General features: G+C 45.4%; 1 protein-coding gene across 1 annotated transcript in view; it reads right to left on the minus strand.

The window, feature by feature from the left end:
* The window catches only part of diaph3 (diaphanous-related formin 3), a 66,442-nt gene extending 53,742 nt beyond the window's left edge, over window positions 1-12,700 (minus strand). The window contains exon 1 of the mRNA XM_029744120.1: window positions 11,985-12,700. Coding sequence (XP_029599980.1) covers window positions 11,985-12,104 — 120 coding nt within the window. The 5' untranslated portion in view covers window positions 12,105-12,700. The remainder of the gene's footprint in view (window positions 1-11,984) is intronic.
* Between the last annotated feature and the right edge of the window lie 1,544 nt (window positions 12,701-14,244).

A 14,244-nucleotide genomic window follows, 5' to 3' on the forward strand; every position in this document is an offset into this window, starting at 1 on the left:
CCACTAACTGACCCCCCTATAGTCTCTATAGATGTTACCAGCCCTCCACTAACTGACCCCCCCTATAGTCTCTATAGATGTTACCAGCCCTGCTACTAACTGACCCCCCCTATAGTCTCTATAGATGTTACCAGCCCTGCCACTAACTGACCCCCCCCCTATAGATGTTACCAGCCCTCCACTAACTGACCCCCCCTATAGTCTCTATAGATGTTACCAGCCCTGCCACTAACTGACCCCCCTATAGTCTCTATAGATGTTACCAGCCCTCCACTAACTGACCCCCCCTATAGTCTCTATAGATGTTACCAGCCCTGCCACTAACTGACCCCCCTATAGTCTCTATAGATGTTACCAGCCCTGCCACTAACTGACCCCCCTATAGTCTCTATAGATGTTACCAGCCCTCCCACTAACTGACCCCCCTATAGTCTCTATAGATGTTACCAGCCCTCCACTAACTGACCCCCCCTATAGTCTCTATAGATGTTACCAGCCCTCCACTAACTGACCCCCCTATAGTCTCTATAGATGTTACCAGCCCTGCCACTAACTGACCCCCTATAGTCTCTATAGATGTTACCAGCCCTGCCACTAACTGACCCCCCCTATAGTCTCTATAGATGTTACCAGCCCTGCCACTAACTGACCCCCCTGCCACTAACTGACCCCCCTATAGTCTCTATAGATGTTACCAGCCCTCCACTAACTGACCCCCCTATAGTCTCTATAGATGTTACCAGCCCTCCACTAACTGACCCCCCTATAGATGTTACCAGCCCTCCACTAACTGACCTCCATTTATTCTGCTTGAATGCTCAGATGTTCCTTTCTGTCTCTCTCCTGCACACACACACACACACACCTGAGAGCTGCTATTCAGCACATCTGAGGACTAAAGACTCAATCAGCTGGTAGTAATTAGCGGTAATGCTTGTCATTACAGTTGACCCCACCATGTTCTGTTTTCTCCACTGGATAGATCCCACACACACACACACACACACACACACACACACACACACACAGAGAGAGAGAGAGGGGCCAAGCCAGATGGGAGTGGAGATTGTTCTACCCAGGACAACGCCTTCTGAAGGGTACAGCAGGATGTCAGTGACAAATATGAACACCTGCTCTCCGCATTTCATCCTAATCTGGTCAACAGCATTATGGGGATTTCTGACACGGTCGACGGCAGCTTGAGTTTGGTTTTATTACGATGGCTTTATTAATCAAGGAAAGGTGTGTGTGAAGGGACTGTGTGTGTGTGTGTCAAATCAAAAGTTTATTGGTCACGTACACAGATTTGCAGAGGTTATCGCAGGTGCAGCGAAATGTCTCTCTGAAATATGCACTGTACCGGGTTTCTATTTAATTATAGTGTTTTTACCCCTCAGCAGTTAATAGTGGCACAACCCTTCAGCATTTATTTGTGTGAAAAACAGAATTATGGCAAACAGCCATTACTGTAATTAAAGACTGCAGGGCATTTTCACAGCTCAAGACACATCAGTAACAGTCATTACTTGTAACGGGGGGGACAGGGACGGGGGACGGGAACGGGGGGGAGACGGACGGGGGACGGGCTGAGGTGATATTTTCTCTACTAATTCTCCTTTCAGAAATGGAACTCTTACCGACAGATCCAAGAACACCATTAGACATTAAAAAAAAACACATTCTGTCTTCTTCTTTGTGATAATTTTTGTAAAACATGTTTTTATTTTGGGGGGGGGGGGGTTGTATATTGAAAAGGAGCCCCAGAATAAATACAGTATGAAGTTCTCTGAAAGCTGCAGCTTTTGATGTCACTACTTCTAATAGAGAAACTGGTTTCCTTGTTATTCTGTGGTGTTATAGTACCACCTAGTGGTCAAATCACAGCGCTTCAGGGGTATGTAATTGCCAGTAGAATGTAATTGCCAGTAGCCCAGGGGTATGTAATTGCCAGTAGCCCAGGGGTATGTAATTGCCAGTAGCCCAGGGGTATGTAATTGCCAGTAGCCCAGGGTTATGTAATTGCCAGTAGCCCAGGGTTATGTCATTGCCAGTAGTCCAGGGGTATGTAATTGCCAGTAGTCCAGGGGTATGTAATTGTCAGTAGTCCAGGGGTATGTAATTGCCAGTAGTCCAGGGGTATGTAATTGCCAGTAGTCCAGGGGTATGTAATTGCCAGTAGTCCAGGGGTATGTAATTGCCAGTAGTCCAGGGGTATGTAATTGCCAGTAGCCCAGGGTTATGTAATTGCCAGTAGCCCAGGGTTATGTAATTGCCAGTAGCCCAGGGTTATGTAATTGCCAGTAGCCCAGGGTTATGTAATTGCCAGTAGCCCAGGGTTATGTAATTGCCAGTAGCCCAGGGTTATGTAATTGCCAGTAGTCCAGGGTTATGTAATTGCCAGTAGTCCAGGGGTATGTAATTGCCAGTAGTCCAGGGTTATGTAATTGCCAGTAGTCCAGGGTTATGTAATTGCCAGTAGTCCAGGGGTATGTAATTGCCAGTAGCCCAGGGTTATGTAATTGCCAGTAGCCCAGGGTTATGTAATTGCCAGTAGCCCAGGGTTATGTAATTGCCAGGGTTATGTAATTGCCAGTAGGCCAGGGGTATGTAATTGCCAGTAGTCCAGGGGTATGTAATTGCCAGTAGCATGTAATTGCCAGTAGTCCAGGGGTATGTAATTGCCAGTAGCATGTAATTGCCAGTAGTCCAGGGGTATGTAATTGCCAGTAGCCCAGGGGTATGTAATTGCCAGTAGCCCAGGGGTATGTAATTGCCAGTAGTCCAGGGGTATGTAATTGCCAGTAGTCCAGGGGTATGTAATTGCCAGTAGTCCAGGGGTATGTAATTGCCAGTAGTCCAGGGGTATGTAATTGCCAGTAGCCCAGGGTTATGTAATTGCCAGTAGCCCAGGGTTATGTAATTGCCAGTAGCCCAGGGTTATGTAATTGCCAGTAGCCCAGGGTTATGTAATTGCCAGTAGCCCAGGGTTATGTAATTGCCAGTAGTCCAGGGTTATGTAATTGCCAGTAGTCCAGGGTTATGTAATTGCCAGTAGTCCAGGGGTATGTAATTGCCAGTAGTCCAGGGTTATGTAATTGCCAGTAGTCCAGGGTTATGTAATTGCCAGTAGTCCAGGGGTATGTAATTGCCAGTAGCCCAGGGTTATGTAATTGCCAGTAGCCCAGGGTTATGTAATTGCCAGTAGCCCAGGGTTATGTAATTGCCAGTAGGCCAGGGGTATGTAATTGCCAGTAGTCCAGGGGTATGTAATTGCCAGTAGCATGTAATTGCCAGTAGTCCAGGGGTATGTAATTGCCAGTAGCATGTAATTGCCAGTAGTCCAGGGGTATGTAATTGCCAGTAGCATGTAATTGCCAGTAGTCCAGGGGTATGTAATTGCCAGTAGCATGTAATTGCCAGTAGCCCAGGGGTATGTAATTGCCAGTAGCCCAGGGGTATGTAATTGCCAGTAGCATGTAATTGCGAGTAGGCCAGTAGCATGTAATTGCCAGTAGTCCAGGGGTATGTAATTGCCAGTAGGCCAGGGGTATGTAATTGCCAGTAGCATGTAATTGCGAGTAGGCCAGGGGTATGTAATTGCCAGTAGTCCAGGGTTATGTAATTGCCAGTAGTCCAGGGTTATGTAATTGCCAGTAGTCCAGGGGTATGTAATTGCCAGTAGCCCAGGGTTATGTAATTGCCAGTAGCCCAGGGGTATGTAATTGCCAGTAGCCTAGGGGTATGTAATTGCCAGTAGCATGTAATTGCGAGTAGGCCAGGGGTATGTAATTGCCAGTAGGCCAGGGGTATGTAATTGCCAGTAGTCCAGGGGTATGTAATTGCCAGTAGCATGTAATTGCCAGTAGTCCAGGGGTATGTAATTGCCAGTAGCATGTAATTGCCAGTAGCCCAGGGGTATGTAATTGCCAGTAGCATGTAATTGCGAGTAGGCCAGTAGCATGTAATTGCCAGTAGTCCAGGGGTATGTAATTGCCAGTAGTCCAGGGGTATGTAATTGCCAGTAGCATGTAATTGCGAGTAGGCCAGTAGCATGTAATTGCCAGTAGTCCAGGGGTATGTAATTGCCAGTAGTCCAGGGGTATGTAATTGCCAGTAGCATGTAATTGCGAGTAGGCCAGGGGTATGTAATTGCCAGTAGCCCAGGGGTATGTAATTGCCAGTAGGCAAGGGGTATGTAATTGCCAGTAGCCCAGGGGTATGTAATTGCCAGTAGCCCAGGGGTATGTAATTGCGAGTAGGCCAGGGGTATGTAATTGCCAGTAGCCCAGGGGTATGTAATTGCCAGTAGCCCAGGGGTATGTAATTGCCAGTAGGCCAGGGGTATGTAATTGCGAGTAGGCCAGGGGTATGTAATTGCGAGTAGGCCAGGGGTATGTAATTGCCAGTAGGCCAGGGGTATGTAATTGCGAGTAGGCCAGGGGTATGTAATTGCGAGTAGGCCAGGGGTATGTAATTGCGAGTAGGCCAGGGGTATGTAATTGCCAGTAGGCCAGGGGTATGTAATTGCTAAGGATCATCCAAGTCAACTGAAATGACCTGACAGCGGCAGAATCAGGATGAAGCTGTAACAGAGAGGTCTTAGCTGGCAGGCAGCTCCCCTCAACACAGCTGAACCAGACGTTGCTATAACGTAGAAGACTTACATTTACAACCGGGAGGCCATTTGAAAAAATGTAGAAAACTGATATTGAAAAAGACACCGATGATAAATACAACTTAAAATACAAACCAGCGGCAATACATCATGACGAGGAAGATGATTAATGAAGAGTGTGGTGACGATCATGTAGAGAGGGCTACTCTGGGAACCAGCCTGAGTCTTGTATCTACTGGACTTCTCCACAGTGTGTCTATCACCCAGTTGACGCCTCAGCAGCTCTGGGCGCCAGGAAGCTCACCACACAGTTCAGAGTAGCCAGTCGCCCTCACTAGGAGCCCTCCGCCGCCTCTCCCCTACATCCCTCCGCCGCCACCTCTCCCCTGCATCCCTCCGCCGCCGCCTCTCCTCTGCATCCCTCCGCCGCCGCCGCCTCTCCTCTGCATCCCTCCGACGCCGCCTCTCCCCTGCATCCCTCCGCCGCCGCCTCTCCCCTGCATCACTCTGACGCCGCCGCCGCCTCTCCCCTGCATCCCTCCGCCTCCTCTCCCCTGCATCCCTCCGCCGCCGCCTCTCCCCTGCATCCCTCCGCCGCCGCCTCTCCCCTGCATCCCTCCGCCGCCGCCTCTCCCCTGCATCCCTCCGCCTCTCCCCTACATCCCTCCGCCGCCGCCTCTCCCCTGCATCCCTCCGCCGCCGCCTCTCCCCTGCATCCCTCCCATTCCTCTCGAACGTCAGTTGACTCCTCAAATTGACGGAGTCGGTGTTCCAAATGGCACCCTACTCCTTACATAGTGCGCTACTTTTGACCAGGGTGTGTAGGGGTGCGGTCGAAAGTAGTGCGCTATAAAAAATAAAAAAAGGGAAAAGGGAAAAGGGAGCCATTTGGGACACAAAATGAGTGTCTGCCTGAGGCATTACAGACTGAGATGCACAGGACGAAGCAATGTGACGATGGTGACTCATTGATGGCAGCTTTGAAGACTGTTTTGTTTACTCTTGTTAAGTTTCACTCGTATCAGTGTGGTTGTTAGTGTTCATCACCTGACCGTAATGTCAAATCACACATTCTCAGTCGTATCTGTAGTTACCATGGCGCCCCAGTAGCAGAGAGCTCCTGTAAATAATTAAATATGTACATATTTTTAACTGGTTTTAATTTAAAAAATTAAATAAAATAAAAAATGTGCCCTATATAGGGAACAGGGCGGTATAAGAGCAGTGCCCTATATAGGGAACAGGGCGGTATAAAAGCAGTGCCCTATATAGGGAACAGGGCGGTATAAAAGCAGTGCCCTATAGAGGGAACAGGGCGGTATAAAAGCAGTGCCCTATATAGGGAACAGGGCGCTATGAAAGCAGTGCCCTATATAGGGAACAGGGCGCTATGAAAGTAGTGCCCTATATAGGGAACAGGGCTCCATCTAGGACCTATTCTCTGTTAAATCATAGCTGTTTACTATCCCTCATTCAGCTTGATTAAATCTTGTTCTGATTTCAGGGTGAACTAGTGGTTAATTGACCGAGCGGTTCTCTCACATCCCACAGAGAGGCTGTGTATCGATCTCAGCCTCTGGGAAATTACACAGGAATTTAGAGAAAGTTACCAACAGTCAAAATCACTTCGTTCATGAAATTGGATAAAACCAGATCAAAGTACGACGACCAAAGTTTGAAAAAAAGGACTGTTGATTCTACATCGATAAAGTTAAATCAGGAAGTTCCTGGTCCCCGCCCCCCGTGTCAAACACTTGGATTCAAGAGGCGGGATTATTATGGGGATAGGATGACATCAGCCTAACTGCCATTTTAATACACCAATGGTAACGTGATATTCTCTTACCTAATTTAAACAAGCCACTGCCATTGCACAGCCACAGGCCTCTACAAGCCACTGCCACAGATTGTGTTCCATGATATAATATAACCAGCTGATATTACAGATTATTGTGTTCCATGACATAATATAACCAGCTGATATTATAGATAATTGTGTTCCATGATATAATATAACCAGCTGATATTACAGATTATTGTGTTCCATGATATAATATAACCAGCTGATATTACAGATTATTGTGTTCCATGATATAATATAACCAGCTGATATTACAGATTATTGTGTTACATGATATAATATAACCAGCTGATATTACAGATTATTGTGTTCCATGATATAATATAACCAGCTGATATTACAGATTATTGTGTTCCCATGACCTAACCAGCTGATTTTACAGTTTCAATAAATGAATCTTAAATGGCACTTGCTTTTTTTCTCTTGACTGAATATATTTGAGGAAATTTAGGAATTAGGATTGGTTATGTGTAATGGTTATGAGAAACGAGGCATTGTTGCAATCTTTCGGTATTTAGATAAAATGTATTTTTCCAGTGAGGGCCTTGTGCTTGAATAAAAACATCTCATTTGAGTAGTCAAAATAACAAACAAGAGAACTGGAACAGTCAAAACATCTAATGGTCATCGAGACTCAGACCCCACACTGTTACCAACAGACAGAGAGAGAGAGAGAGAGAGAGAGACTCAGACCCCACACTGTTACCAACAGACAGAGAGAGAGAGAGAGAGACTCAGACCCCACACTGTTACCAACAGACAGAGAGAGAGAGACTCAGACCCCACACTGTTACCAACAGACAGAGAGAGAGAGACTCAGACCCCACACTGTTACCAACAGACAGAGAGAGAGAGACTCAGACCCCACACTGTTACCAACAGACAGAGAGAGAGAGAGACTCAGACCCCACACTGTTACCAACAGACAGAGAGAGAGAGACTCAGACCCCACACTGTTACCACAGACAGAGAGAGAGAGACTCAGACCCCACACTGTTACCAACAGACAGAGAGAGAGACACTCAGACCCCACACTGTTACCAACAGACAGAGAGAGAGAGAGACTCAGACCCCACACTGTTACCAACAGACAGAGAGAGAGAGAGACTCAGACCCCACACTGTTACCAACAGACAGAGAGAGAGACACACACACCCCACACTGTTACCAACAGACAGAGAGAGAGACTCAGACCCCACACTGTTACCAACAGACAGAGAGAGAGAGACTCAGACCCCACACTGTTACCAACAGACAGAGAGAGAGAGAGACTCAGACCCCACACTGTTACCAACAGACAGAGAGAGAGAGAGACTCAGACCCCACACTGTTACCAACAGACAGAGAGAGAGAGACTCAGACCCCACACTGTTACCAACAGACAGAGAGAGAGAGACTCAGACCCCACACTGTTACCAACAGAGAGAGAGAGAGAGACTCAGACCCCACACTGTTACCAACAGACAGAGAGAGAGAGACTCAGACCCCACACTGTTACCAACAGACAGAGAGAGAGACACTCAGACCCCACACTGTTACCAACAGACAGAGAGAGAGAGAGACTCAGACCCCACACTGTTACCAACAGACAGAGAGAGAGAGAGAGAGAGACACTCAGACCCCACACTGTTACCAACAGACAGAGAGAGAGAGAGACACTCAGACCCCACACTGTTACCAACAGACAGAGAGAGAGAGACTCAGACCCCACACTGTTACCAACAGACAGAGAGAGAGACTCAGACCCCACACTGTTACCAACAGACAGAGAGAGAGACTCAGACCCCACACTGTTACCAACAGACAGAGAGAGAGAGACTCAGACCCCACACTGTTACCAACAGACAGAGAGAGAGAGAGAGACTCAGACCCCACACTGTTACCAACAGACAGAGAGAGAGAGAGAGTCAGACCCCACACTGTTACCAACAGACAGCCAGGGACCTGGAGTCCTGGCTCAGGTTCAGCAGGCTAAATGTGGGACCAATCCGACTAATGACATTACCACGGTCAGTCAGTCACAGCCAGCAGCTACACTACAGGGGGGGACTGCAAAACACCTAGTGGGACACAGAGAACCACACACACAGAACCACACACACAGACAACAGAACCACACACACAGACAACAGAACCACACACACAGACAACAGAACCACACACACAGACAACAGAACCACACACAGACAGACAGAACCACACACAAACAGACACAGACAACAGAACCACACACAGAGACAGACAGACAGACAGAACCACACAAGGAGGGACGGCAGTAGCTAGGAAGTAAGTATTGTTGTCTGAGTCAGAGCGGCCCACAGGGCAGGAGCCTACGTCCTGTAGTGTGAGGCATCTTGATGTTCACCCTCTGGACCAGACACTAGTCTACGGCAGGAGGTAACTAGGTCAGGGTGCTGTTTAAACAACCAGACACTAGTCTACGGCAGGAGGTAACGAGGTCAAGGTGCTGTTTAAACAACCAGACACTAGTCTACGGCAGGAGGTAACTAGGTCAAAGTGCTGTTTAAACAACCAGACACTAGTCTACGGCAGGAGGTAACTAGGTCAAAGTGCTGTTTAAACAACCAGACACTAGTCTACGGCAGGAGGTAACGAGGTCAGAGTACTGTTTAAACAACCAGACACTAGTCTACGGCAGGAGGTAACTAGGTCAAGGTGCTGTTTAAACTACCAGACACTAGTCTACGGCAGGAGGTAACGAGGTCAAGGTGCTGTTTAAACAACCAGACACTAGTCTACGGCAGGAGGTAACTAGGTCAAAGTGCTGTTTAAACAACCAGACACTAGTCTACGGCAGGAGGTAACTAGGTCAAAGTGCTGTTTAAACAACCAGACACTAGTCTACGGCAGGAGGTAACGAGGTCAAGGTGCTGTTTAAACAACCAGACACTAGTCTACGGCAGGAGGTAACTAGGTCAAAGTGCTGTTTAAACAACCAGACACTAGTCTACGGCAGGAGGTAACTAGGTCAAAGTGCTGTTTAAACAACCAGACACTAGTCTACGGCAGGAGGTAACTAGGTCAAAGTGCTGTTTAAACAACCAGACACTAGTCTACGGCAGGAGGTAACTAGGTCAAGGTGCTGTTTAAACAACCAGACACTAGTCTACGGCAGGAGGTAACTAGGTCAAGGTGCTGTTTAAACAACCAGACACTAGTCTACGGCAGGAGGTAACTAGGTCAAGGTGCTGTTTAAACAACCAGACACTAGTCTACGGCAGGAGGTAACTAGGTCAAAGTGCTGTTTAAACAACCAGACACTAGTCTACTGCAGGAGGTAACTAGGTCAAAGCGTTGCTGAGAATAAACATGTCGGTGGTGCAGAACTACAATTAGAATTCAGTACCCACAGTTCACTGCTACAGTGCAAATATGTTCTGACTCACTATACTGTCTCTGGAACATTCTGATGGAAAGACAGAGAACCAGGAAATAGAAAGAGAGAGAGGCTACTGCCAACGAGGAAGTCCACACTACAGATTCCTCCAGCATGACATAACCACGGCAACACCACAGTTGACATTCCCTGGGTATTATTATTGTATGTTTTATTCCCTCCATCTGTTGAGCTGATTTCCTGTTCCACACTCCCTGTGTCAATCCCTCCCTCCAAACCTCTGAAACCTTGAAAAAAAAAAAATACATTTTACGGCCCAGATTGAGCTAAACGAGTGTGTTTGTGTGAGTGTCACATTACCACGGTACTTAACAGATTGGAAGAGGACCTAGGGACCTCAGGAGAAGACACTCATAATGAATAAAACGTTCATCTAGGGCAGCAGTGTAATAGACAGGCAGCAATTCCATTTGAAAAGGTAACATAACCTCTGGCTGACGGAGGGAGCTCAGAATATACATCCAAATGGACCCCTATTTCCATAAGGCTCTGGTCTAAAGTAGTGCACTATATAGTGAATAGGGTTCTATAGGGCTCTGGTCTAAAGTAGTGCACTACATAGGGAATAGGGTGCCGTTTGGAACAAAGGCCTTATTTCCAACTTCTGCAGTCGGTTGCTCAAGCCTGCGTATTTGCATTGAATTAGAATTAAAAAGTCAGAGAAGAGAGAGAGAGACAGAGAGGAGTTTCTCCATTAGTTTTATGTCACTCATAAAATGTCATTAACATTTGGTCGGCCGTGATCTGCCGCCTAAAGAGGAAAGAACCATTTATCTAACGCGAAAGAAGTTCCTCAGACAAGCATCAATGCTTCTCTTCAATACTGGCACAGGTGACAATGCAAATAAATGAAAGTGTTTTAAAAAAAAAAATTATAATAATAAAAATTAAAACCTGTCTGCAGAATAAACTGAAACGTTGTTTGCTGAAAATAACAAATAAAGCTGTAGCAATGGAAAAGGAGAGCGTGGAAGTCGGAACCATTGAATTAGAATCATCATTAGACTCTAATTCTAGAAGTGGAACATCTGAAAGAGTAGACTGATGCCTGGTGGCAGGAACAGACCTACAATACAGAGTCTCAAATGGCCTCCTATTCCCTATACAGAACACTACTTTAGACCGGTCAGCCCAAGGAGAGGTCAAACCTTGTTTGTCCACGTGGTGTGGAGAAAGACAGACCAGAGCAGACATTATCAGTCAGTAGAGTACAGAGGCAGTGGAATTACACCTAGCTACTTATCCCCTGGCTAATTTTACCTGTTCATACAGCCCAGCTTGTCTGAGGCAAAGCAAATACAACCACCATAATGTAATGCTGGACTGTAAGGCCTCTATCTGGGATATCAACAATACTTCTACGTCCTGTACTGACTTTTATGCTACATTGTTATTTTAACATTAGTCAGATACCACACCCTTAGTCTAGTACCTCAACTCCTCCACAGACTAGAGTTTTGAAACGAACCTCTGATTGGCTGTGCATCGACACTTAACATTTTTTACATTCTTTACGTGTAGTTATGTTTGTCCTCTAGCGTTGCATGCCTGTCTTAGTTTGCTGAAATACAAACAACGTGTTGTATAGGTAACCTGTAACGTCCAGTAATGTATACCACAAATCTCAGGTATACAATCTGTAGCTATGTTGACTGTATGATATATTACAGACGACCATTAGAAAAGGAAAGACAAATGGCCCTTTCTTTTTGAAGAGAGAGAGTGGGCTTTGCAGCATTTGGCACAGAGCAAATCCATGTAAAATGATTCATGTCAACGTTACCATCATCAGTGGAAATAAAACTGGGATTTAGCACAATGTGAGTGCAGACAAGACATATTGCCTCTCAAAACAATCAGTACATGGCATTGTACTGGAATGTCAATTAGCAGGTTTACGGGAACAAGTATTTAACTACCTAGCCTGAATCATCGCATAGTGGAGGGTGGGCAAAATGCACTGTCAAACGTTACCTTAACTAGCCCTGAGAGCTACATTACAATCCAGGGCGAGTTGTGTCACTTGAGGTAAACTGTGTCGAGTCAGTGACACTTTCAGTGACGGAGTTTTAGAAAAGGAGCCTACTTACAAACTTCGGTTTACGTTCTCCATCCTCGCATCCAGACGACCCCCCTTGTCCGGCGGTGAATCCCTTCTTTCGCTGTTTGTCTCGTCCACTGGATGGAAGATTATTCCAATGGTTCTCCATGATAACTACGGTAGTTTAGCTAGCTAGCTGGGCTACTCACTGTCACTACTGTACCCGACCAAAAAACGGCGAAACATGCAATACGGTTAGTTAACAAAAAGCGATTATTGGGGAAAAGTTACTTAATAAACCTGATATCGGGTGCAAACAGCCAATGTGACAAGAGACCCCTCAGAGATGCTAACGAGATGGCTAACTGTCACGGTCGGATTTCCTTAATCCAATTTGTGGCTTTTCAGGTAGTTTGCCTTCCAAGACGTATAGAAAAGAAAACGTGTTGGTAACTGTAGTTTTTCTTGAATAAAATTGTTGAAATATTTGCAAAACGATGTTGACAACGTTAGTTAAGCTATCAGACAACGTTAAAGCGAGTTGATATTTTTACAGTTGAAACTTCTGACTGTAATTTTTTTTTTCAGTCCGAAAACCGCGCCACCGGAAGCTGTCAGTGTGACGTGGTTACATTCTAGCCAATTGTTGTTGCCGACAAATGAAACGCCTTTAATTTTGAGACAGACGATTGGCCGTTCGTCATGTCACTCAATTCCATTCAAGAGATGAGCGACGTGATAAAAACGACGCGGGAGAAGAAAAAAAATCATGTTGATTATTAATCTACAAAGACTCTTTTAACAAAAATGTTGACAGTTTTAAAATGACCTTGTAGACTAAAACATTTTCCCTGAATCCAACTCTTTCATGTGTCTAAGATACACAGACACTTGGCCAAATCTTACTGTGTGTAGTCTGTGGGAATCTTCAAACTTCTCTTTGGATATTGTACAGTTATTTAGTTCAGTTATTTAGTACAGTTATTTAGTACAGTTATTTAGTGGTTGCTTGTAGAGGGCTGTATTGCCTGTAGCCGGTACCGACAGAGATCACTGAGGCGCGGTCGGACAGACACACAATTTTGGGCTGAAAATATTTTTGTTGTCCCTGAGATTATTTGGAAACGGTCGTCTTTCTGCTTTGTATGCGTTAGCCTAATTTTACCTATTCTATTCAAATCACATCTTTGACTCTTTTCGCATTATTCACACACTCAGAATTCAACGTCAGTAGTTTACCTCTCCTCTCCTAGTTGAGCTTGCGAGTTCAAGTGCCCCTTACATGTATGTTGTACATGTATGTCTGGTCTCATTGGAATGGAGTAGGCTGCCTACATGGCGGACAATAACATGGCAGTTCATTTAAATATGAAATTAACTTAAATATGATTAGACTGTAGTTTACTACAGTGTCTGTAAAATACATATTGATAATGGAAAGAAATGGATTGGTGCTCAACCAACGTGAGATGAAATTTAATCAAAAGATTCAATCATAATTGAAAAGGGAAAAGGAAAAGGCTATTTGATTATGCATTTATTTGTCTCTGCCTGCAAACCGTCCTCCTAAAAAGGTATATCCTATATGCAAAACGTATAGCAAGAGTAGCTGTCATCGTCCTTCATGCTTCAAGTTCAGTAGCCATACCTGCAAGCAGTGGCGATCTGTCATTCAGGGCAGGTGGGGCTGAGCCCCACATTTTTAGCAAAATATATTTTTTTTGGGGGGGGGGGGCGGGGGCTTGCCTGTTTTGCATGTTATTTTGGCATTAATATGTGTCACATATCAGTTTGCAAACAATGTAAACAAGTAAATATATCATTGAGTTAATAAAGTCACATACACACGTTCTCTCTTTTGTTTTCTTGAGCTCCAAAATGCAGGTGTTTCAGCCTAGCTCAGTGCTTTCTGTGGTGGTGGGAGGAGCCAGCAAAAAATAGGAGCATTGCGCAGTGATTGGCTCAGTGTTCTGTCACTCATGGGAACATTACGTCATCGCCAAGTTTGTGTCCTTTAATAAAGGGTAGACATCCAAAATGTCAGCCCTTTGGGTCCTGCCACAGAGTTATATTACTAGTGGCCTTCCAAGAAGGCTGAAGGTCATTGGCCACAGATAAAATGACGTCAAATCACGTTATATGTACAGTAGTTTTGATTGGACTGATCATGTCAACATCTTACTTTCAAAGTCTTAGCTAGCAGTCATCATCATGAATCAAGTCGACAATCTACTGGCAAATCCTTTTTAGTCCTTGTCATATGAAAATAAATAATGAAGAGAAATTATAAATAAAACGTATCGGTGTTC

The sequence above is a fragment of the Salmo trutta genome, unplaced genomic scaffold, assembly GCF_901001165.1.
Source record: "Salmo trutta unplaced genomic scaffold, fSalTru1.1, whole genome shotgun sequence".
Lineage (NCBI taxonomy): Eukaryota > Metazoa > Chordata > Actinopteri > Salmoniformes > Salmonidae > Salmo > Salmo trutta.